Source organism: Mastigoproctus giganteus, chromosome 8 (genome assembly GCF_048544385.1).
Source record: "Mastigoproctus giganteus isolate SK-2022 chromosome 8, ASM4854438v1, whole genome shotgun sequence".
NCBI lineage: Eukaryota > Metazoa > Arthropoda > Arachnida > Uropygi > Thelyphonidae > Mastigoproctus > Mastigoproctus giganteus.
The window spans coordinates 34708207-34732141 of record NC_143582.1 but is presented as its reverse complement, the minus strand read 5'-3'; the positions used below and the strand labels follow the sequence as shown (position 1 = coordinate 34732141).

Below are 23935 nucleotides of genomic sequence, written 5' to 3'. Positions count from 1 at the left end.
TGTTTCCTCAATTTAGATGATTAAATTTTATAAACAGGACTTATCCAAGAGTAATTACTCTTGTTCATCCCCTATCTCCCTCATGTAGAGATGCAATAAAAAGTTAACTGCATGCAAGAAAGTAAACATTTGACCTTGAGAGGGGAACTAGCTGCCATATTTTTAGCTACAGTTATAATTTTTTTTTTTATAAACAACACTTAATATCCTTTTCAACAGTATTGGTAACAGCAAAAGTCATTGTGTCCAATGAATGCTTAAGGAATCAAACTTTCCATAGCATTTAGCAGCATCACACAGTACTGTGTTTGAGTTTTACCAAAAATAGTGGAGATTTTGCCTTTCAGTGAGTAATATGAATGAAATTTCATTAAGGGAAGCAGCAAACAAGATAAGCAAACACTTAGCCATAATTATGAGAGAATCTTTAGATTCAGGAGAGGTCCCTAAATTATAGGGCTGGAGATGTGTAAATGTATCCCCAATTTACAAAAGGGTGACATGAGTAATTATAGACATGTTAGCTTAACTTCTGTTCTGGGGAAAATAATGAAGTCTCTGGTTAAAGAAGTAATGCAGGATCATCTAGTCAAGGTTGCAGTTGTACTTCAAAGAGAGCATGGGTTTTGTTAAGAGGAAATCTGGTCTCGCTGATTTGATTGGATATTAGGATTTGGTCATAAAGGAACTGGATGCAAAAAAATAATTTTGATATCATATACTTGGATTTCAGGAAGACTTTTGATACTATTGCCCTTAAAAGACTACTCTACAAACTGGAGCAATGTGGCAATAACAAAAAGTTACTGCTTTGAATAAAAGGATGGTTGAGTGGGACAAGGTTGAGTGGGATATTGTTTTCTCTATTTATTAATGATATTGATGAAGGTATATTAGGCTTATTGTCTAAGTTTGCAGATGATAGAAAAGTTAGCAGGATGGTTAATGACAGTAATCAGGGTAAGCTATGCCGACCGAGCTAGCGGGGTAGGTAAAGTGCCTGCCTGGTAACCCAAAGGTTGCAGGTTTGATTCCCGCCTCGGGCTGGATATCACGATGGTGCCAAACCAACCGGTTGGTTAGATATCCTGGCCACAATACACGAAGGAAGCAAGAAAAAACTGGTTCCTTTGTGTATTGATCATATCATACGAAATAAATAAATAAATAAATAAGGGTAAGCTGCTGCAACAAGATCTAAAAAAATTAAGCAGATGGGCTGAGAAATGGCAGTTGAAGTTTAACATTGACAAATGTAAGGTACTGCATATGGGTAGCAATAATCTCAGATTAACATACCAACTGTGTGGTACTACACTCAGAGCAGTGGAAAATTAAAAAACCTGGGGGTAATTGTGCAATCAGATATGAAGTTCTCTGAGCAATACTGACAGACTGCTTGGACAGCTCCTGTAGTTTTTGTCTATGATATACAGGAATTTTGCTAGCAATTGAAAAGGAAGTGATTATCCCATTGTATAAGGTAATGTTTAGGACAGATCTTGCATACATGCCTGGAGGTCTCATTTTAGGAAGAAGTAGATCTGTTGGAGTGAGTGCAGAGCAGGGCAACAAGATTGATGAAGGGACCGAAAAGGAGGTCTTAATAAGGCCAGCTTCAGTTCTGCAAATTGCAGTGTCTGGAGACTGCTGGCTGCGAGGTGATCTGATTGTGGTCTTAAGGCTTTTAGATGTGTGGACTTTTGCCTTAAGCAAGTGGGTGGTTGATTGTTGGAACAAGCTTCCATCTGGTGTTGTGAAAGTGGGTAGCTTGAATAAATTCAAGGAAGAACTAGACAAATTAATAGAGAGGACTGATAGGTAATGTGGGAGTTGTTTTTTTTTTTTTTGCTGATGCTTTTTTTAAAATTTTAATATAGAATACAGGTGGTATTAGAATTACATTTGTCTGCACTTTCCCACTAGCAAACTGCCACCCATGTTTATTGCAGTGTGACTCTTACTTGTGGCAGTCTAACCAGCACTTGCTTTTACCCTATTTCACAAAACAGTAGAAATACAGCACTAGTACAAACAAAATAAGAATAAAATTTCCATACAGTCATTTAAAAAAATAATAAGTGTCATCATTATACAAAAAATAATTATGTTTTTAAAATTATGCTTATGTCATGTTGAGTCAGTTCTGCTCCTCACAAAGTAACATGCTTCATCCATTCCTGCTTCCAAAAATGTTTCGGTGCTAAATGTCTACTTATTTTAAAAAATGGGCGCCTCCGTAGCCAGGTGGGAAGGAGCAACAGTGCGTAGCACACGCTTCTTGATTAAACCGGGGTTCGAGCCCGTCACCACCAAATACGGAGGATCCGGAAAGGTCAGGGAATGACCACCGCATTTCCCGGAGCAATATGGCCTTAGTTGCTAATGCTCCTAAAAACCAAATCACACACACATTTATTTTAAAGCATTGTTGATTTATTCCATTCTTTAAAATGGTTGATATACAGAAAGGTCAGTGCTAAAGTGAACATTATTATAAGGATATATAGAAAAACCATTACATTAGCAGTGAAGAGAAAATACTTGGTAAGAATATTTTTGAGCATTATTACATACTTTGACTGGTGTTTGATTAAATATGCTGTTTATTGTCATTTATATAAAAAAAAAAAAAAAGTGTGTATTGAACACTAAATGATAGAAAGGTGTTAAACTCCTGTTATATCATTGCTTCTATGCAAAAATGGGTTTCAGCTCATATTTTCTATGAACATAAAGTTCCCAAAAACTGCCTGTATTTTAAAAAGTATTTCATACAAATGAAGTTCTTTTTTAAATACAGGTAGTTTTGTAGTGAGTGTACTGTAATTTTAATAATCTTTTAGCTGACTTTGGGAGGAGGAAATTGCCACAAGTGATTCTCCTCTATCACAGTTCCATTGCTTGTACTGACTACACCATATACTTGGAGCTCTCTGTAGCAGCATATAGTGTCAGATACCTTTATGGTATTGCATTGTGATATGGACATTACCTTGATATGAATTGACCCTCTACAATGGAATCTGAGATTTGTATATCAACATTGTTCAGTGGTACAGCATTATAAATAGGTTATGGGGTTGCCGGAAAAGCTGACTGGGACTGGATAGTACAATAAACATTAAAAGAAAAAAAGTGCTATATATGATTCGTTTTATGTGTTGGGAAATTAAATTAAAATTTGGCATTTTGATAAATGAGGGCAAGTACTTGGAGGAATGAAATCAGGCTTAGCAGACATTCAGGGGCCTAAATAAGTGCTGAACCCTATTTCCATGCATTTGGTTGCAGGGAGGGATCAGTAAGGGAGAAAAGTGCTGGTCCCATGGGAAGCTCCAATAATTGAGATTCAGATGTTAGAGAAATGACAAATATTATTTAAAAAGGATAGTTAGAATAGAATCAGGATATGTCTGCCAGGTGCAAAAGTTAATAATATTACATGTTCAAAAAGTGATATTATTAGACATGCAGGTACTAATGACAGTAAACATAGACAATGTGAGGAGTTATAAGGTGCTACAGAAAAAAAAAGTCATGAATTGGAACCCAATGTGAAAGTACCTGGAATTTTGCCTACCCGTGGTAGGAGAGAGTTTATAATAAGAGTCTTGTAATTCAATTCCAGGCTGAAAGATTTGCAAGTGTTTTTTTTTTTTTTTTTTTAAGTATTCTCTGCACTTGTTGACAAAAGGGCTTTTATAACACTTAACACAGTGAAAACTTAAACTAGCTATAAGGGCAGTGGACCACAGAAAAGTAATGGAAAATTGAACAGTTGTTCAGGGATTGCCAGAACTAATCAAGTATCCAACTGGAAAATTCTTGGGATGAGCTAAGATTACAAAGACCAGAAGTATAGTTGATAAATTTTGTAATTTGGATACAAATGCCAATTCAACATAATAACATGTGGCATTCTGATTTTCTGAAGGGAGAATTTGAATATGGTAATCTGGTATGACATAAATTATGGGGAAAGTAACAATTAATGATGTCACTAACAGATTTTCAGAGGGTAAAGAGAATGTTATTATTCATGTGGGGACTAATGATAGTAAGCACACACAATCTGATGATTTGTTAGACAAATATAGGACCATGCTAAAAAAATTCCGCAAGTTAGATCAGAATGTCTGTGTCTGCGATGCTGTCCAGACATGATAGGAGGAATTATATGCTGAAAGCCTTGTGGTTTAACTCAGGACTTGAAGGACTCTGCAAGGCTTTTTGGAGGGGGAGGGTAGAATTTTTTTTTTTTTTTTAATCAGCTTTGCCCACACTTGTTGGTAAAAGTAATCGGTTTTGTAGAGACAGGATACACTTAAAGGTGGTGCAAGGGTTTGATGATATCTTAAGAATTTAGCGAAACTGCTAGTTTGGGGAACAAGGGTAATATATATACACATTTATCTGATAATATTGGTCAAAGCAACTCTTGTGTATACCTCAAGAGTTCTTGTTTGTTACCACAGCAGATCATATTAGCAAGGTGTCCTGAGGGCAGAAATGTTTAAGATGAACAGGTAGCTAATGCCAGGGAAGCAAGTCAGGGAAGTTAACTGTACAAGAACACTAATTCTGAATTGTTTATACAGTAATATCAGAAGTGTCATCAATAAAATGAGTGAATTCGAACTGCTGGTTAGGACAAGTAATGCTGACATAATAGGGCTTGCAGAAATATGGTGCCACCCGGAAATTGGGGGATGGTGAGCTTCAGTATGGTGTATGTACAATGTATTTAGGAAGGATAGGGCAGAGAGAAGGTATGATGGGGTCATGCTTCTTATCAAAAGCAGCCTGAGTGCACCAAAAGCTTTCCCCAATTCAGACATTGTGCCAGCTAGTATAGAATCTATATGATGTGAGATAGTTGGAAGCAAAGGTATGAGAGTGGGAGTAATCTACAGTCCAAGTGATTGTGAAGATTATGATGACAGCCTCTACATGCAAATTGAATGGGCAAGTAAGTGTGAATGTTTTGTGAATGTTTTATTACGGGTTATTTTAATTTGCCTCTAATTGATTGGAGCAAATGGAAAGGAAACTACATGGGGGACAAAATTTTTAAATCAACTGGATAAAAAAAAAAAAAAAATCTGTGCTGTTTGTCCCAGATAGGGATCAGCGATATGGATGGAATGCTTGTCGTTCCTCCATGTTGATATATCCAGCCGGATTTTTACAAGCCGGCTAGCCAAGCCTGATGCTCTAGGTTTTATTTTTGGTGTTTCCTTCACCCAACGCCAATGCAAACATTTATCATATTTAGTAGTCACAGGCTCAAACCCTGGTCCACTCAAAGAGTGCATTCCCTGCACTCTTTCTCCTGATCACTCAGCTATGTCGTAGATGATTGTTATTTATATCAACATGTCAGGGAAAGTACTAGGGAAAAGAATATTCTAGACTGATCATCCATCACCTATGAACCAGATGACATAATAGGGCTGACAGTACAGGAACCAGTAGCAGGAAGTGATCACAGAGTTCTACAGTGGACAATGAAGAGTGGTAGCAGTAGTTAAAGGCAAAGGAATAGGTTATAATTTCAGGAAAGGAAATTACAATGGCTTAAGGTGCTACACAGCCTATATTAACTGGGTAGATATCTTGCAGAGAGCTAATACAATTGAATTATGGTATACTTTTAAAACAATCACAGAAACCTGGACTGCATATATACCATTTAAAAAAATACTCCATGAGGAGGATTCCAAGTTGGATGAATAATGAAGTTGCCAGATTACTTGAGCAGATAAAGAATACATGGAAAAGTTAGAGCTATAAAAAGTACAAATTGATCTGTAATAGTGCTACAGAAAAGGTAGATTATGAGAAATCACTGGAAAAAAGAGAGCAAGTTGTGGGATCCAAGGAATTCTTCACATATATAAATGCAAAGAAAAGAAGGACAAATCAGATCAGACCCTTATGTAATGGACATGGGATAGTATTAGATACACCAGCTAATGTCATAGATGAACTCAGCAGTTACTTTGCATTGATATTTACAGAAGAAAAACACTATTTCAATGGGAAATTAAGGGAGTGAAGCTGAAAAATATGTAATTAATGATATTGATTCACATTAGTATTTAATGAAAAATACTTGAGCCTTCAGGCCAGTAAGGCTCCTGGGGTTGATGGCATATACCCTATAATTTTAAGGGAGGCAGCAAGTGAGTGTATTGAACCATTAAGGCTAATTGTGAAAGCATCACTGCACTCAGGAGAGATTCCATTGCATTGAAAAAGTGCCAATGCATAAAGGTAGTTCTAAGGGTAGTTGGAAATTACCGACTGGTCAGTCTAACTTCACAAGTAGGGAAAATTATGGAGGCAATGATCAAGGGTGGAATTCAGGAGCGTTTAGATAAAAATGGAATTCTGAAGGATACACAGCATGATTTTGTAAAGGGAAAATCATGTTTAACAAATCTGGTTAGCTATTTTGACAGGGTCACTCATGAGCTGGATTTAGGGAATAATTTCAACATTGTTTATTTGGATTTCAGCAAAGCATTTGATTTGGTCCTACATGAGCATTTACTTTATAAGCTGGAACAGGTTGGAATCACAGAGAAAATCCTTAGATACATAGCAGGATAGCTTCAGGGCAGGAGATAGAGGGTTGTGATAAATGGTTATTCTTCAGATTGGGTTAAGAAGTGGGGTTCCCCAAGGAACAGTATTGAGACCAGTGTTGTTTTTGATTTTCTTATTGACATTGATGAAGGGATAGAGTGCATGATGTTTAAATTTGCAGATGATGTTAAAATCAGTAGAGTAGTTAATGATCACTGCCAAGCAGGGTGTCTTCAGAGTGACCTAAATAGACTTCAGGGATGGTCAGAAAAGTGGCAGCTGCTTTAATTCAGCAAAATGCAAGGTCTTAACACCTGGAGAAGAGCAACCCCAAAATAATTTATACACTTGGTGGAGTTGAACTAAAGTCAGTAGTGGAACAAAGGGACTTGGGAGTTACGATACAGTCAGACATGAAGTTCTCCAAGCATTGGAAACAGGTTGCAAGGAAGGCCCATGTTGTCCATTCGATGATTTACTGAACATTTTCTAGTAGAGATAAGGATGTCATAATCCCATTATATAAAGCTCTTGTTAGCCCACACTTAGAATACTGTGTTCAAGTGTGGAGACCACACCTAAAAAAAAAAAAAAAGACAGAGCCCCTTGAAAGGGTCCAAAGATGGGTAACTTGCCTGGTGCGATCGGCAAAAGGGCATCCATATGAGGAAAGACTTCAAATATGTGGATTGCACAGCTTGAAAACTAGCAGGCATCTTAGAGGAGACTTGGAAGTGTTTAAGGCTCTGAGAGGCAAAAGTAAAATGAATGAGGAAGAAATTAGGAAATTTTCAAGGTTATAAATGATTCTAGAACCAGGGGCCATAAATTCATATTACGAGATGTTTAGACCGGATTGCAAGAAGTTTTATTTTATCCAGCAAGTTATAAATTACTGGAATAAGTTACCTACATGGGTAGTTGACTTTGGGGAAATTCAAAGGTCAGCTGGATACCTGTGGGAGGAGGGAAATGCACAGGTTGTCTATTTTCTTCTCTTTTATTAATTATTTAATTTGATTATTATTTTACTTTTTTTTGGTTGGCACAGCATAAGCCTTAAGCTTCATTGCATCATATGGCCATTACTAATATTAATACTAAAAAAAAAGTGGGATATGCTATAGACCAAATGAGTATGACAATTCATGCAAACAAATGGAGTGGTCAGCAAAACATTAATATTATTATGAGGATTGGGGGGCTTAATTTTCTAGAGATAAACTTGTGGGTATGTTGCTTGCCTATAAGCAGTAGTATATTTCTTGATTTATTTGGATAACTGCTTCTTGTGCCAAGATGTTAGAAATGTTATATGGGGTGATGGAAACACTATTCTTGGAACTCATTTTTACTATGAATTCAACTGACATTGAGAATTTTCACATTAAGGACTCATTAGCAGAAAATGATTTAAATTTATTAATGTGGGATATATTTAAATGGATAACTGTTTTTAATGGTAAAATTATGGGTTTTAATTTTTAGAAGGAGAATTATGATGGACCTGGATGTTATCTGAGTTTTATTTAAAGGAACACTTGGAAAATCTAACAAGCTGCAACAGCGAACATAATATATTAAATGGGAAATATAATTGGTGAACATAATATATTAAATAAGTTTAGAAGATATTCATCATTTGTATCTCTAAAGAGTAGTTATTCTAGACCTAAACCAAAGTGGATGACCACTGCATGGTTTAAGTTAGCAACAAAAAAAGAAGTTGCAGGGGGCAAATATAAATTTTAAAAAGGGACATTGAACACTATACCAGTATAAATTAATTAATTTGCAATACAGTTGTGAGTAAAACATGCTAAGGCACACTATGAAAGTACTTTGGCAAAGAGGGCCAAGAGCAATAGCAGAGGTTTTTTTGCGTATGTGAACAACAGAGGGAAGAAACTTTAAACATCCTTTTTCAATATAGGAATACCCCTGTAGCATCACTGATAACCCTAACCGGCAGTTAATGAGCAAAACAATGTTCTGAATTGATATTCCCACGTGTTTTTTTTTTTCAGATTTGACAATAATATCAGTCTAAATAGCAGGTATTGGTAAAAGTTATTTTAACTAAATAACTGTGATCACTGAAAATGATTTGAAGGAGAAACTATTATGCTTGGATGCAAAAAAATCATGAGGAGCTAATGGAATTTATCCAGTGATATTAAAGCAGTAGCATAAGGAACAATATAGAGTTATGGTTGTATTACAGCAGCATCTGAAAGAATACTGGAAGACAACACGAGACTTTTAAAGAGAAATCGTGCCTAACTAGTCTAGTACGAAGTTGTCATGAAAGAATTAGATGTAGAGGATAATTCTGGAATGCTATATTTATACATTAGAAAAGATTTTGTTGCTAGTCTTTTGTATAAATTAGAATAAATGAAGGCACTAAAGTGGATAAAAGGCTGGTTAAATGACAGGCAGAAGAAGAGAAAGGGCGATTATAAATGACTATTACTCTGAGTGAATTGGCATCTCTAGTGGAGTCTCATACTGGATCTCTGATATTTGTTAATAATTAAGATATAAGAAGCTTGACAATTACACAAAAGGTTACAAGTCTGATTAACAAGAGTGAACAAGGTATGTTGGTTCAACAAGACTTAAATGAAATTATTTAGTAAGTAAAAAGTAAGTAAAAAGGAAAAAAAAAAAAAGTGTTTATCTATTTAGTTGGAAAACAACAGCTTTAAAGTAGTTGATAATGTTAATTTTTAAAAAGACAGAACAGTAAGCAACTTCAGAGTTCAACATTAAGCTCTTTCAAATGATGTAGAGGAATTCTGATAGCAAGGACTTGTTCAAAACATGAAAGCAGTGAGTTCAGCACCAAGTGTCTGTCACTTTAATAATTTATGTATAATGAACTAGGACTAGAGCTATGACATCTTAATATTCCTCAGAAAAATTGTAGTTAGCCAGTGAGGTCTGCTGTAGTCCTGCATATTAACCAATTCTCATAAACTAAAGCAATCTCTCAGAATATCACTGTCCTAAAAACTGTGGAGTTGGGGAAACCCCCAGAGCTGCATTACAATTTACTGTTCTAAAAACTATCAGCCAGTGCAGCTTTTGGAGGGGTCACTTGAAACTATGACTGATGGTTGTTGGTAATTAAGGTGTGTTGTGTTTTTTTTTTTATTGATATCTAATTGACTTTGCAGAATGCTTAAAAAGTTATACCACTGGATGTATATGCAAGTTTTAGAAATACACTATAAATTTAATAAAATATAATGCATATATCCAGGCAGTACTAGGTGGTAGATGACTCTCATCAACCGGTGAAATACCACCACTTTGCTTATTGGAGGCTTGAAGTGGTGGAACCCATGTTTAGTCTCTAGAGCTAAGTTCCGGCCAACCCTTCCCTATCTCTTCCATCATGCAGTATGATTGATGATTTTTGAGGTTATGATGAATGTCGTGGCGAGATCCAATATTCCTTACATTTCGAGGGTACAGCTCTAAAACGGTGTTCGCAGGCCGGCCGCTAGATAGTACACCGGACCAAACCTATTGGTAACTCTCTAGGAGGCTTCCGGATCAGCTAGTGTATAATCTTGCTACCTCTACTCTGCCAGATAGGGACTGGAGGGAGTCCGAGTAGTGTGTATGTGGGGAGCATTGTCGAGGCCACGTTATGTCAAGGATCTGGGTATATTCTTACCACATGTACGCCATATCCAAAAATTTCATTACTTCATACAGCATGTCCCACCCACTTTTTCTTACTATTGAATACACCATGAATTGTCAAAATAATAGAGCAAGCTTATCTGCGAAAAGATCTAAACCTCCCAAGGACTTCCTAATTCATTTCACAAATATACGTGGTTTTAATTCCAATCTCAACGATGTCCATTTCCACTTGCAGTCTTCCAAACCCCATGTACTTTTTCTGACTGAATCTCAGTTATCAGTTGATTCAACTACTTCTCATCTCAGATGTCCAAATTATTTGCTGTATGATTCCTTTCGCCTCAAAGGTGGTACTTGTGCATATGTCCGTTCTGATATTCCCTGTCAGAGACTTGGCAATTTGGAATCTCCTCTCTTTGATCTTCTCTGGCTTAAAATCTCTCTACCTCATTGTGTCAAATTCATCTGTTGTCTCTACCGTTCTCCCAACTCCACTAATCACTTGGAGCTCTTTGACTTCCTCTCTTTGCAACTTGACTTTCTCCAGTCCAACTTTCCTAACAGTGAGGTAATTTTCCTTGGTGATTTTAACGTTCACAACTCCAGCTGGCTTCCATTTTCTAGTCACACCGACCCAGCATGTCGAGATGCTGAGGCTTTTGCAATTACTAATGACCTTGCACAGATTGTTCATTTACCTACAAGAATACCGGACAAACCTAATCATACAGCCAATACGCTTGATCTTTTTCTCACAAACAACCCTTCTAAGTACAAGGTCGAAGTGAGAGGTCCTTTAGGCACTTCAGATCACAACTTGGTGATTGTCTCTTCTCCAATGGAACCTTTATCTCATGGCTATTCCCAACCTCGTATTGTTTGGCATTACAAGAATGCAAAATGGGATGACCTGCGAGACTTCTTTTCTTCTCTTCCTTGGTCTGATTACTGTTTCAAAACTTCTGATGTCAACGTTTGCTCAGATCGTGTCAGTGAAATTATTCTTGCAGGAATGGAATCCTTTATCCCACACTCCACTTTAAAATCTCGTCCTTTATCTAAACCTTGGTTTTCCAATAAATGTGCTAAGGCTGTCCAAGAGAAGAATGTTGCATATCGTAATTGGCTTGTTTCTAATTCTTCAGTTTCATTTTCTGCCTACACCAAAGCTCGCAACAATTGTAAAGCAGTTATTAATCAGTCCAAACTAGAGTTTGAACAGGCTAACAGTAGAAAACTTGCTTCTTGCCCTAATGGTAGCCGAGCATTCTGGTCTCTTGCCAAAGCTATGGGCCGCAACTTTTGCCCATCCCTGCTCCCACCTCTGTCCAAACCAGATGGTTCTGTTGTCACTTCAGCCAAGGATAAAGCTGACCTGCTAGCATCCCATTTTTCTTCCAGCTCATGTATTAATGATCTTGGTAAAACACCTCCCACCATTCCTAACACGCTCCATTCAATGCCTCCTGTAGTCTTCCGTCAAAAGGATATCAGAAGGATTTTGATGAATCTTGATGCTAAGAAAGCTCCAGGTCCTGATGGTATTTCTCCACTTGTTCTCAAAACCTGTGCTCCTGAACTTACTCCTATTCTTTGCCGTCTTTTTTCACTTTCTTATTCCAAAGGTGTTTTTCCTTCTGCTTGGAAATTTGCTCATATCCAGCCAGTTCCTAAAAAGGGTGACAAATCCCTCCCATCCAATTATCGTCCCATTGCAATTACTTCTACTCTTTCTAAAGTAATGGAGAAATCAATTAACCGCCAACTCTTAAACTACCTAGAAACCTTCCATCTGATCAACGATCGCCAGTGTGGATTCAGTCAGTGTCGATCCACTGGTGATATTCTGGCTTATGTTACCCATTTATGGACTAATTCAATGGAAAGGTTCGGTGAAACACAAGTAGTTGCTCTTGACATCTCAAAGGCTTTTGATCGTGTTTGGCATAAAGGTCTTCTAAACAAGCTTCCATCTTATGGTTTGCCAACTGTTTTTAGTAATTGGTTATCCAGTTTTCTCTCTGATCGCTCACTGAGGGTGATGGTAGATGGCTCTCTGTCTTCTAACTTCTCCACTAATGCCGGTGTCCCCCAAGGTTCAGTTCTTTCCCCCACTCTTTTCCTCTTGTATATCAATGACCTTCTTCCATTGAATGGAAATCCTATCCATAGTTTTGCCGATGATAGCACATTGCATTCAACTTTCCATTTTGAGAAACCTTGTCCTGCTCAATCAGCTTCAAGTTCTCGAAAATCTGCTGCCATTTCCTTAAATGCCGATCTTCAGGTAATTCTCCAGTGGGGCAAAGACAACTTAGTTGATTTCAACCCTTCTAAAACTCAGTCTTGTCTTATATCTCGCAAAAAGGATTCTTCTGCTCCTATGCTTATCTTTAGTGACACTCCGATTTCTAGGCAAAATGATATATCTCTTTTGGGGATTACCCTGACTTCTAATCTCTCTTGGCACAAGCACATTACAAATATTGCTTCCTCTGCATCTAAAAAACTTGGTTTTCTCTTTCGCTCTCGGCGTTACTTTTCTTCCAAACAGCTGCTCACTCTGTATAAATCGCAAATCCGCCCTGCCATGGAATATTGTTCCCACATCTGGGGTGGTGCCCCCAAAACCTCTCTCAGGCTTCTTGATTCCATTCAGAAGAGGGCAGTTAGGTTAATTAATGATTCATCTCTAACAGAGTCTCTCCACTCGCTTTCTCATAGACGTACTGTTTCTGCTGCATGCCTCTTCTACAGATACTTCCATGGGCACTGTTCTTCTGAATTGGCTTCTATAATTCCCGCTCTCTCTTTCAAAACAGTCCGAACACGTGCCGCCACCAGCCAACATCCATTTACTGTCCAACTTCAAACCCACAGAACCAACTTTTCATCTTCCTCATTTATTCATTCAACTGCCGTTTTCTGGAACAACCTTCCTTCATACGTATTTCCTGAAAATTACAATCTACAGAAGTTCAAGTCCAATGTCAACAAATATCTTCTTTCGTCTTCTCAACCTCCAACCCAAGCACGGTACTAAGTACTATAGGTTCTAATACCTCGTGTTTGGGGTTCTCATAAAAAAAAAAAATAAATAAAAAAAATAAGACTAAATAAAGTGATAATTCACTTAATATGTTCAAGAAAGTATTCTTATAGATATCATTGAAATATTGTAGTTTCTGACTAGCTTGAATTTCCACTTCTAAAATTTAACAGAAAATTTGTGGATCCATTTTATTTCAAAAGTTCCCTCCCAATTTCAGAATAAAATTCAAAAACTTACCACTACTGCTCGGCCTATAATAGTACACAGTTTAAGCTTCCTGTCACTTATATCCACCACAGCAGTACCAGTTGAATCTGCCTCTATATTGCCAAGATCACCAGCATGTCTAGTAAAGAGAAAGTAACTTAAAATAAAACTATGAAAGGTATTTAAAATTTCTTCTGAATTATTCTGTATTAATTCTACAGTGCTGTCTTTTAGAACATAGAAGTATATATACAGTAGAAATACAATTAACAGTACCACAAAAGTGTCAGATTATAAAATATTCTGAATTATTGAACATTTACCTAAAAAAAAAAAAAAAAAAAAAACTACTGATATCATTAAGTAACTAAAAGCTTTTGGTGTGTCTATTATTTATTTTATATAATAAAATAACATAAATATGTAAAACTGAAATGTATAAATAAAAAAATTATAATGAAATTACCTTCAATTTTTTTTTTGTTTTCACTCTAATGCCATACATTGTAGAGGTTAAAAGTTGAACCTAGCTAACACTGATTTTTGGCAATTGCATACAGTACTTTGGCCCTCTTGGAAAACTAACTTTTATGGAGCAGCAATCTTGCTGAAGCTAAATTATTATAAGAACAATATTTATTTTGTTTCAAATAAATTTCCTAACGGTTATTATACTTGTGATGTGATGTTGTTTGGGCAGGATATTATGCGACTATTTAAAGCAATTATGAAAGGGAAAACACTTATAATGGTAAACTTATAGTGCACACCTACTACACGGGTGTGTAAAAAACTTAAGGACCAACACTATTTCTAAAGGTTACAACCACAAAATCTTTACTTAAGGTGCTCTTTACTGATGAGAGTAGATTCAGTCTCAGCAGAAATTCTGGACGTCAGCTGATCTGGCAAGAGGTTGGCCCACTGTATCACTCCGCAAACATCACTGAAAGGGATTGATATGGCTGTAGAGGTGTTCTCTTCTGGGGAGGCGTTATCTTGGATGGACGTACACAACTGAAGATACTGGAAGGCAGTATTGCAACCAGTGCATACTATTGTACTGAGGTAATCCTTCCCCATGTGTGTCTGTTCCGAGATGCCATTGTCCCCCAAGTTCGTGTTTATGGACGATAAAGCACTGCAGCTGTGATATGCTTTTGGAAAGTGAGGACATTGTTCGTATGGATTGGCCTGCCTGTTTCACCGATCTAAATCTCATCAAATACATATGGGATGCTCTAGGGAGACTCCTAGCGGCACGTCCACACCCACCAGAAAATGTTCACCAGCTGAAGATGGCACTGACAGAGGAATGGACTATGTTACTGCAAGAACTTATCAACAACATTGTTCTAAGTATGGACAGGCGGTGCAAAGCCTGCATCGAAATTAGGGGTGGCCATATCTCCTACTGAGGATCACTTCTTCCCTTTGTTCCATTTTTGGCAGTCATGCATCTGTATCATGGCAGCCAGTGCTATGTTGCTATTTTTGAATAAAGTCCCTCTGTACTGTTTTGTTTCTGTTGTTATGTCAGTGTTGTTTCCTTCATCATTTCTGCACCTCACGAGGTTCCTTTGGTATGCTTTTCCCATATCCAGGCCACTCCTATGAGAAACTACAGGTGAAAACCTGACTGGTCCTTAAATTTTATACACCAGTGTACAATCTAATACATAGTAAAGCTGTAAACTGGTAACAGTTCTCGATTTTAACCAAACTGTCTTCAGACTATAAGGGAGAGGGGCTGTAATTAATTAAAACTGATGCGAAATAAATTAAATAAACAAATTAATATTTATTTTGTTTCAATTAAGTTTCCTAATGGTTATTATAAAACATACAGTAAGCGCCTGATAGGAGTGGCCTGGATATGGGAAAAACCATTAAGAAATTATTTGCAACAAAGACTACCTAATTGGGGGAGGGTGGTTAAAAGTATGTATTTGAGATTATACCAGTGCTTAGGGCTAAATAGTATCTTATGATACAGGTATGCTTTAATTTTAACTCTTGAAAGAGTGAATTCCAAGAATGCATATAGATTTTTATGCAGGTGAAGTTCTTTCTGGAATGTCAAAGCTTTGCAAAAATGAACCCTTTGTATATAAAACTTTTTAAATATTAATGTGTCCTAATTTCAATTGATTTTTCCAACAATAAAGTGAAATCAGCAAAAATGAAATCAGAATTTAAAAAATAAAAAAGCAGCAAGCAATAGTGAAAAAAAATTAAAAAAACAAAAAACTTACTGTTACTTTTTTGTTTTTTAATGCAATAATATCCTCACACTTATTTATATATCACATAATTCAGTTTCATCAACTTATAGATCAGAATTCCAAAAATTTAAGTCCATCATGTGTATATCCAAATCAGACAATTGTAACTAACATGTATGACATTTTCTTATGATTTTAAAAGCTAATTTTCTTACCACTACATATTATAAGTTGCATTTACAATTACTGAGAAACATAGAGAAGATATCTTAACACTTAATTTAAAGGTTTAGTTAATTCATACATAAATGGACATATATGAAATTATTATTATTAGCCATATGGTGCAAGGAAGCCTGAGGCTTATGCTGCACCAGCCAAAAAAAAAATTGAGTACCCTGAGAGAGAGATTAAAGTAGGAGGGAATCATCAAAAGAGAGAAGAATGATGATATCCAACTCAAGACCCTGGGTGTGCCAAGTCCATACTAACCAGATGTGAGCCCCTGGGGTAATGACCCTCAAAAAACATATATATGTACTCCAAACAGCCCAAACATGAAAACACACGTGTGCACACACACACACATAAATGTATATAATATTGGTGTAAACACACCATAGACAACTCTTAAACAAAAAAAAACTACGTTAGTAGTTTGAAGGGCATCATTTTATCTGTATCTCATATTGTGCTCTTCCTTCACAGCGAGTTGCCATGTATTGCACTACCTCGAATTAGTAATGCTTCGCTAAAAGAGAAGACTACTGTTACTTATTCTCAGTGGGCATCACCACATGTGGTGCCCACTGAAAATAAGTATGTGATGTGGTGCTCACTGAGCTCTTCCTTCACAACTTGCTGTGAAGGAAGAGCACAATACGAGATACAGATAAAATGATACCCTTCAAACTACTAACGTAGTTTTTTGTTTAAAAGTTGTTTATGGTGTGTCTACGCCAATATTATACTCTTAAAGATATGATGCCTTGTTGCATTTAATTTTACTTAAATAAATATATGTATAATTACTACACAGCCTCACACAACAAAAATGTGTATATATGTACATACTCACAAAAGGGTTAATATGCAACTTGTAACTATACCATGTGGTTGATCATAAATTTTATATAGACCTCAGACAGAGGTCTATATAAATGCTTGGACATATTCACTGGAAAGCACCCCTCCTGATTTTACAGCAAAATGAATTCAATTTTGGATGTAGTTCATGGTGCTTCTTCTGAGGAAGCATCTATGGTTGTTTCTTTTCTCAGAAGAAACTGCCATTAATCTGTGAAGTTCCTGTGGCTTGTGGTTGGTATTATCATTAGGGAAGGTGGTTTATTTGTACCAAATTGATAAACATTGTAAAATATGTTATCTTATTTGCTTCATTTAATTTCTTTGATTCCCATTGTTTTTACCTAATTAATTAGGCTCCTTTTATGGCCTGAAGACAGGAATTGGCAAGAATCCTGAAATGTCACCAGTCTACATGTTTAAGTGTGTACTATATTTGTAGTAGGTTTACCATTAAAGATGCAGTAAACTAACTTGTAAAAAAAAAAAAAAAAAAAAAAAAAAAAACACACCAGTGTGCACATATTCTTTCTTTCTTTCACAACTGATACACTATAATTTAAAGATTTACTGATAATTAAACTCTGAAAGTTAACAGATTTTAAATTTCTTTACAAAATTAACTTAAATTAATAATTTTTAACCTATATGATAATTTAATTATACACAAATTATTACTAGCATATCAAAAGTAATACGAATTGGAAAAAAACTCACAAAAGATAATAAATTACGTTCCTTGAGTTAGGAACGCTTGACTCATGATCAAAATTCCATAAGAAAGTATAATACTATCATGAATGAACAATCTTGCAATATTTATTTCTCTGTGTGACTATAAATGGATGAAATTTTCTATAGTTGTGTTGATTATAAACAACAACCCAAGTGTATTATGTTGATGTATTGGTAATATTGCATGCAAGGACCACAGGACTAAAAAACACCTTAGAGTTCCCCATCATTAATTATCAGTGAGCTGATAATTTTATTCATGAATAGCAATAGGCAATCCAGTGCCCTAACTGCTCCATGCCATAAATTTGAGATTACATGCCTTAATTCTAAAAACAGTTTTAGTAATTTCATATTACTTCAAAGTTGGAGTACAGTAACTATTTTTGTTGCTTTGAGTGAGATTGATTTTTATTTGATTTGGATTTTATTGGCACATTAGCAACTAAGGCTATAATGTGCCAAAATTTGAGTGAGGCGAAATCCCTATCCTACACAGAGAGAGACACACACGCACTACTACATAATTTTGTTAGCTAGCCTACTCTGACACCAGATTATGGAACTTTTACTCATATATACATATAGGAGTAATCCCAAAAGTAATGTACATGTGCTGCTCACTCCATATGCCTGCTTGACTAACATTTATCAGGATAATAATTTGAAGTTTAACCTAAACATTAATCTGCCACTAATGATCAGGTTAAAAGTTTGCACAGAGGCTTTTAAAAATGGATGGTATTATTGCTTCAAGGTTTTTGGTTTGGTTTTGATTTTATTGGCGCATTAGCTACTAAGGCTATAATGCGCATTGCTTCAAGCCAGATTAATTTTAGATCAAAGATCTTTTATCAAAATTGAAATTTACACTGTTGAACCCCAACACAAAATTAATGAATTGTTGCAGAAAGTGTGTGGTAAGTCAACAGTAGATCATGACAATTTCTTGTTGGTCTGATATCATAGTCTGTATAGCTTGTTTTCACCAATTTACAAGCAGGAAGCACTACTTCACCTCACTTACAGTCCTGAAATGACTGTAATAGACAAAGATTTCTACCTATAGAAGTGTTGAGTGCAGCTATGACCGAATGCATCAGACAACTTAACTTCAGCAGACAGCATTCAAAAATTACCCGAAAGTTGGGAAGCATAAGATGCGAAGGAGCCTATGTCGAAGATTTTTAAATGTAATTTATATTATAGAATAAATTCATTGTAAATTAACTGCTTTTGTACATTACAAATTTTGGGATAACTCTCATATATTAGAAACATATGAAGGAATGTATTCCACTTTTTAATTAAGTATAAATGCAGAGCAGTCATTCCAACTTTTAATAATAAATATAAAAACTCACTTTGTCTTGTTGGGTTGAGGCAGAGATTCATCTCATAAAAAAAAAAGGCATAAATGTGGAAAGAATGGTCACAGCTGCTACTACCACATAATATAAATCTCTTGGTTGCATGATATAGCAATAAATTATAAGGAAAATCAAAATTCCTCTCCTCCCCACCCCTTCTATTAATGATGAAATTAAAAAGGCTTACTTTAGAATCTGGGATAAGACTAACAACGTTATCATTACAACAGCCAAACAATGGTGTCCAGTCAGAAACAGAATAAGACAGATGCTGCTGCTGCAGCCAGTCTTCTTATACATGCAATGTATAGTTTTTTTTTTTTTTTTTGGCCGATGCTTTATAAGCTTGCTTTCTTGCATCATTTGCCACTAATACAGACTTATGTTTAACCAAATGGTGTTGTGGTGTAGCACCTATAATAAAGTTACTAATGCTACTCTTTCCATATACCTAGCTAGGAGAATTGATTTTATTATTTTTTATAATAATCTTATTGGCAAGGTATACCAGGTAGTTGCCCCAGTATATATATATATTTTTTTTTAATAGATAGATAATTAGATTCTTAACAGCGCTGGTACCAATATTCTGCAAATAAAATTCAGGATTAGTTTTCCTGCTGTCATAAAAACCACAAACTGTGGTAGCAGAAGCATGTTAATGCTCAGATCTTCTTCCTAGTTCTTATGACACTTATAAAAAATTTACAGTAATTTTCAGGTTTATAACAGGTGGAAGATGTATTTGTCTAAATAATAATACTAATAAAAAAAAAAAATCAATAACAGTACTATAAATATTTTTAACAATAGAATGAGAAATCTCAAATGCTGCTGCAGAATCTTCTTATACATGCAGTTTCCAGATCCAAAATAAATTATTGGCATATCTGCATATCCAACACCGGAAAAGAAAAAAATTACATTATGCGCCACAAATGAATACACTGCCTCACAATTCACAAAATTGCTTAGCAACATTACACTAAGTAATAAAAAAACTAAATTTCCATTTATATTCTATACAGTTAGTGCCAGAGGATTTATTACTGCTGATATATCAGTGCAACAATTAACAATGGGTCATGCACTGATTGTGGCAGCATATGGGCTCAACCTTGGCAATGTGCACACTAGTATTCACATACATTATCCCCAGAACTTGTTCAGCAAATTGAGCTGCTCAACTCTTGTGGTATGAAGGAGAATATTACAAGAGAAAAGGGATAGGGTGTCAAAAAATGAAATAATTTGAGAACTGGTATCAAGAGAACTAGACAGTGTAAAAATAAGGTTATAAATGTAACACTTATTAAAGGATGGATGAACATCCAAGCCGACCGGGCTAGCCGGGTGGGTAAAGTGCCTGCCTAGCAACCCAAAGGTCGCGGGTTCGATTCCTGCCTCGGGCTTGGATCAAAGTACTGCAAAACCTTGGGAGGTGCATTATGGCCACAGGAGCCTATGCGGCAACAACTACAAAAAAAAAAAAAAAAAATGAACATCCAAATATAATGCCTAAAACTACAACACTTTAGAAAGGTTAAAACATCTACATTAAAGCTTTAACACTGATATTTGAAGTTGAATATCAGAAAGAAAATATTACCTGATTTCATCCAGTGGTCCTCCATGAGTCATTCCTTCTGGATTGTAATGACCTCCAGTACTGTCGCATCCTACAGTTAAAAGAATCTTATAAGGACAACCTTATTCACAAATTCCAGTAAGTTACTGCTTAGCTTAACAAAATTAGCTAATGCATCATTTAATATATAGTAGGTTCCTTTTATCATTAGTCCTAACACTGCATAATGCAGACTTGCGCGGCTGTGTACAGAAGAGCTAAGTGAGTAGAATGGCACAGAAGCTAGAGTCCTCTGTTAAATGATCAGCAGTATGCCACAAACACTGCTGATTAAGTCATATCAATTCACTGCTAGACCACCTGAATACTAAGATACAGCCTACAGTAATCTCACAATTTATGAACATCATGCATTCCCCAGACATGATTTGTCTATTGAGAACAATTTTTCCACACGTGTAATGATATAATAGAAGGATATATGACAAAGGAGTAATAATAAAATAGTCTAGTCTTTTTTTATATATTTTTGATGAACTTTAATTTGCAGACTGCACTTTATTTTACATAAATTATATTTCAGAAATATGTGCAAAAGATTCTAAGGCATTAGTATTAGTGGTGGCAAATGATGCAAGAAAGCAAACTTATACAGCTTCAGCAAAAAAAAAAAAAAAAAAACACAAATTTCACCTATCGATCAACTCCAATAGTTTGTCTAATTCTCCCTTCACTTACACTTCCTTTATGCCAAACACGATCAAAAGTCTGAAATATCAAGAGCAACTGCTTGAGATTCACCAAACTTTTCCATTCAATTTGTCCACTGATGGGTAACATAAGCCAGTATATTAGTGGATTGACACTAACTGAATCCATACTGGCAATCATTGATCAGGCAGAAGGTCTCTAAATAGTTTAGGAGTTGGTGTTTAATGGTTTTAAGGAGTGAGCACAGGTTTGAGAACAAGTGGAGAAATACCATCATGACCTGGTGCTTTCCTGGCATAAAGACTGTTCAAAATTCTTCAGACATGTTTTTGACAAAAGACCACAGGAGGCATTGAATGGCATGTACTGTGAACGATAGGAGGCAATTTACCATGATCATCAATACACGAGTTAAAATAAAAGTAAGATGCTAGCAGGTCAGCTCTTATCTGAAGTGTCAATAGAATAATGCAGTTTTGAAAGAGCTGAGAATAGGGATGGGCAAAAGTTACAGCCAATAATAGCTTTGGCAAGAGACCGGAATGCTCAACTACCATTTGGACAAGAAGCCAGTTTTCTACTCTTAGCCTGTTCAAAATCTAGTTTGAACTGATTAATAACTGTTTTACAATTGTTGCAAGATTTGGTATAGGCAGAAAATGAATTCACAATTTATTTTTTGCAGACGATCAGATAGTAATAATACAAGACTTAGAAGATGTAGACTATGCCTGTCATAAATTGTTTGAGGAATATAAACGATGGGATGTGAAAATTAATTTTAGCAAGACTGAAATGTCTTCAGGATCAGAACACATTCTAAATATTGAAGGTTTTCAAATCAACCAAGTTGATAAATTCAAATATTTGGGATCAATCTTACAAAGTGACGGATCATCCCAAACAGAGAACAATATGAGAATTGCAGATGGCAGAAAGGCTATCGGCATGCTAAATTCTGTTCTATGGAGCAGAAATATTCTAAGTAAAACAAGGAAACATATTTCAAACGATAGTACAAAGTCTTCTATTGTATGGAGCGGAAACCTGGACTTGGAATAGGCGAGGGGAAAACAAATTGCTCTACACAGAAATGGATTTTTGGAGATGCTCAGCAAGAACTTCTAGAAGAGACAGAAAATGGAATGAAGACATAAAAGAGAAATGGAAGTCAAAAATAATATTATTGCTACTATCGAAGAAGAGCATTTAACATGTAAAATGGATGCAAGAAACCAGATATCCAAAGGCTATCCTGGAATGGATACTTCCAAGAAGAAGACCCAGGAGGATGTGGGTGGAGTACGGAAGTGCATGACAGCCCAAGGTTTAACTGACCAAGACACTTTGAACTGCACATTGTGGCAGGAAAAAATTACTACCAAAAAAAGAACTTATAGGCTGAGGAAACCCATTGTAAATGGAAATACTCTTCTTGAAGAAGAAGAAAATGAACCTGGAGACTTGGATACAAGCCAATTGTGATATGCAACATTCTTATCTTAAACTGCCTTACCACATTTATTGGAAAACCAAGGTTTAGATGAAGGATGAGAGTTTAAGGTGGAATAAAGGATTCCATCCCTACAAGAATAATTTCACTGACATGATCAGAGTAAAATATGTTGGCATCCGAAGATTTAAAACAGTAATCCAACCAACAAAAAGAAAAGAAATCTCACAGACCATCCCGTTTTCCATTCTTGTAATAGCAAGCAACACAAGATTGAGAATGGCCACAAGAGAAAGGCTTCATTGGCGAAGAAGCCATCACCAAGTTATGATCTGAGGACCCTTCTAAATACATAGTGGAGGTGAGTGGTGCTCTAGGGTTGTTTGTGAGAAAAATATCAAGAGTGTTGACTGCATGGTTAGGATTATCTGGTATTCTGGAAGGTAAATGAATGATCTGAGAGGTCATTAGTAACTGCAAAAACCTCAGCATCTTTACCAGCTGAGTCCATATGACTACAAAACAGAAGCCAGCTTTGGACTGATTAATTGACTGGAGTTGTGAACATTAAAGTCACCAGAAAAAATGACCTCACTGTTAGGAAAAGTCTGACTGGAGAAAGTCATGTTTCAAAGAGAGGAAGTCAGAATTCCAAATGGTTAGTGGCGTAGGGAGAACAATAGATGTATTTTAAACAATGGGACAGAGAGATTTTAAGCCAGAGAAGGTCAAAAAGAGAAGATTCCAAATTATTAAGTCTCTGACAGGGAACATCAGAGTGGACATATGCACAAGTACCACCTTTAAAGTGAAAGGGATACAATGAATAAATAGGACAACAGAGATTAGCAGTGGTCAAATTAGCATTAGCAGAGGCATATGATGCAAGAAAGCAAGCTTATGCAGCATCAGCCAAAAAAAAAAAAAAAAGCTCCCATTTCACCCCTCTGTTTGTTGCAAGTACCTATCCAGCTCAGCCTTAAATTTATTTAGGCTATCAACTTCCACAACAAAGGATGGAAGTCTGTTCCACCAACCAACCATCTGCTGGCTAAAGGCAAACTTCGACACATCTATCCTACATCTGTCTTTATCCAATTTGAATTTATGCCCTCTCAAATGATTATATTCTGAGCAAGAGGAAAAATTCCATCATCATTGAGCATGCTCAAACCATTCAGGGCTTTATACACCTCAATCAGATCACCTCGCAGGTGCCTAGTCTCCAGACACTGTAATTTGCAAAATTTAAGC

The 23935-nt window shown here is 36.1% G+C and overlaps 1 protein-coding gene across 1 annotated transcript in view; it reads right to left on the bottom strand.

Moving 5' to 3' along the window:
* Nucleotides 1-23935, bottom strand: part of LOC150081436 (superoxide dismutase [Cu-Zn]-like) — a 69167-nt gene that overhangs the window by 3589 nt on the left and 41643 nt on the right. Inside the window, exons 3-4 of the mRNA XM_090379295.1 lie at nt 20539-20608; nt 13544-13652 (exon numbers count right to left, since the gene is read on the bottom strand). Of these exons, the coding sequence (XP_090235421.1) occupies nt 13544-13652; nt 20539-20608 (179 nt within the window). The remainder of the gene's footprint in view (nt 1-13543; nt 13653-20538; nt 20609-23935) is intronic.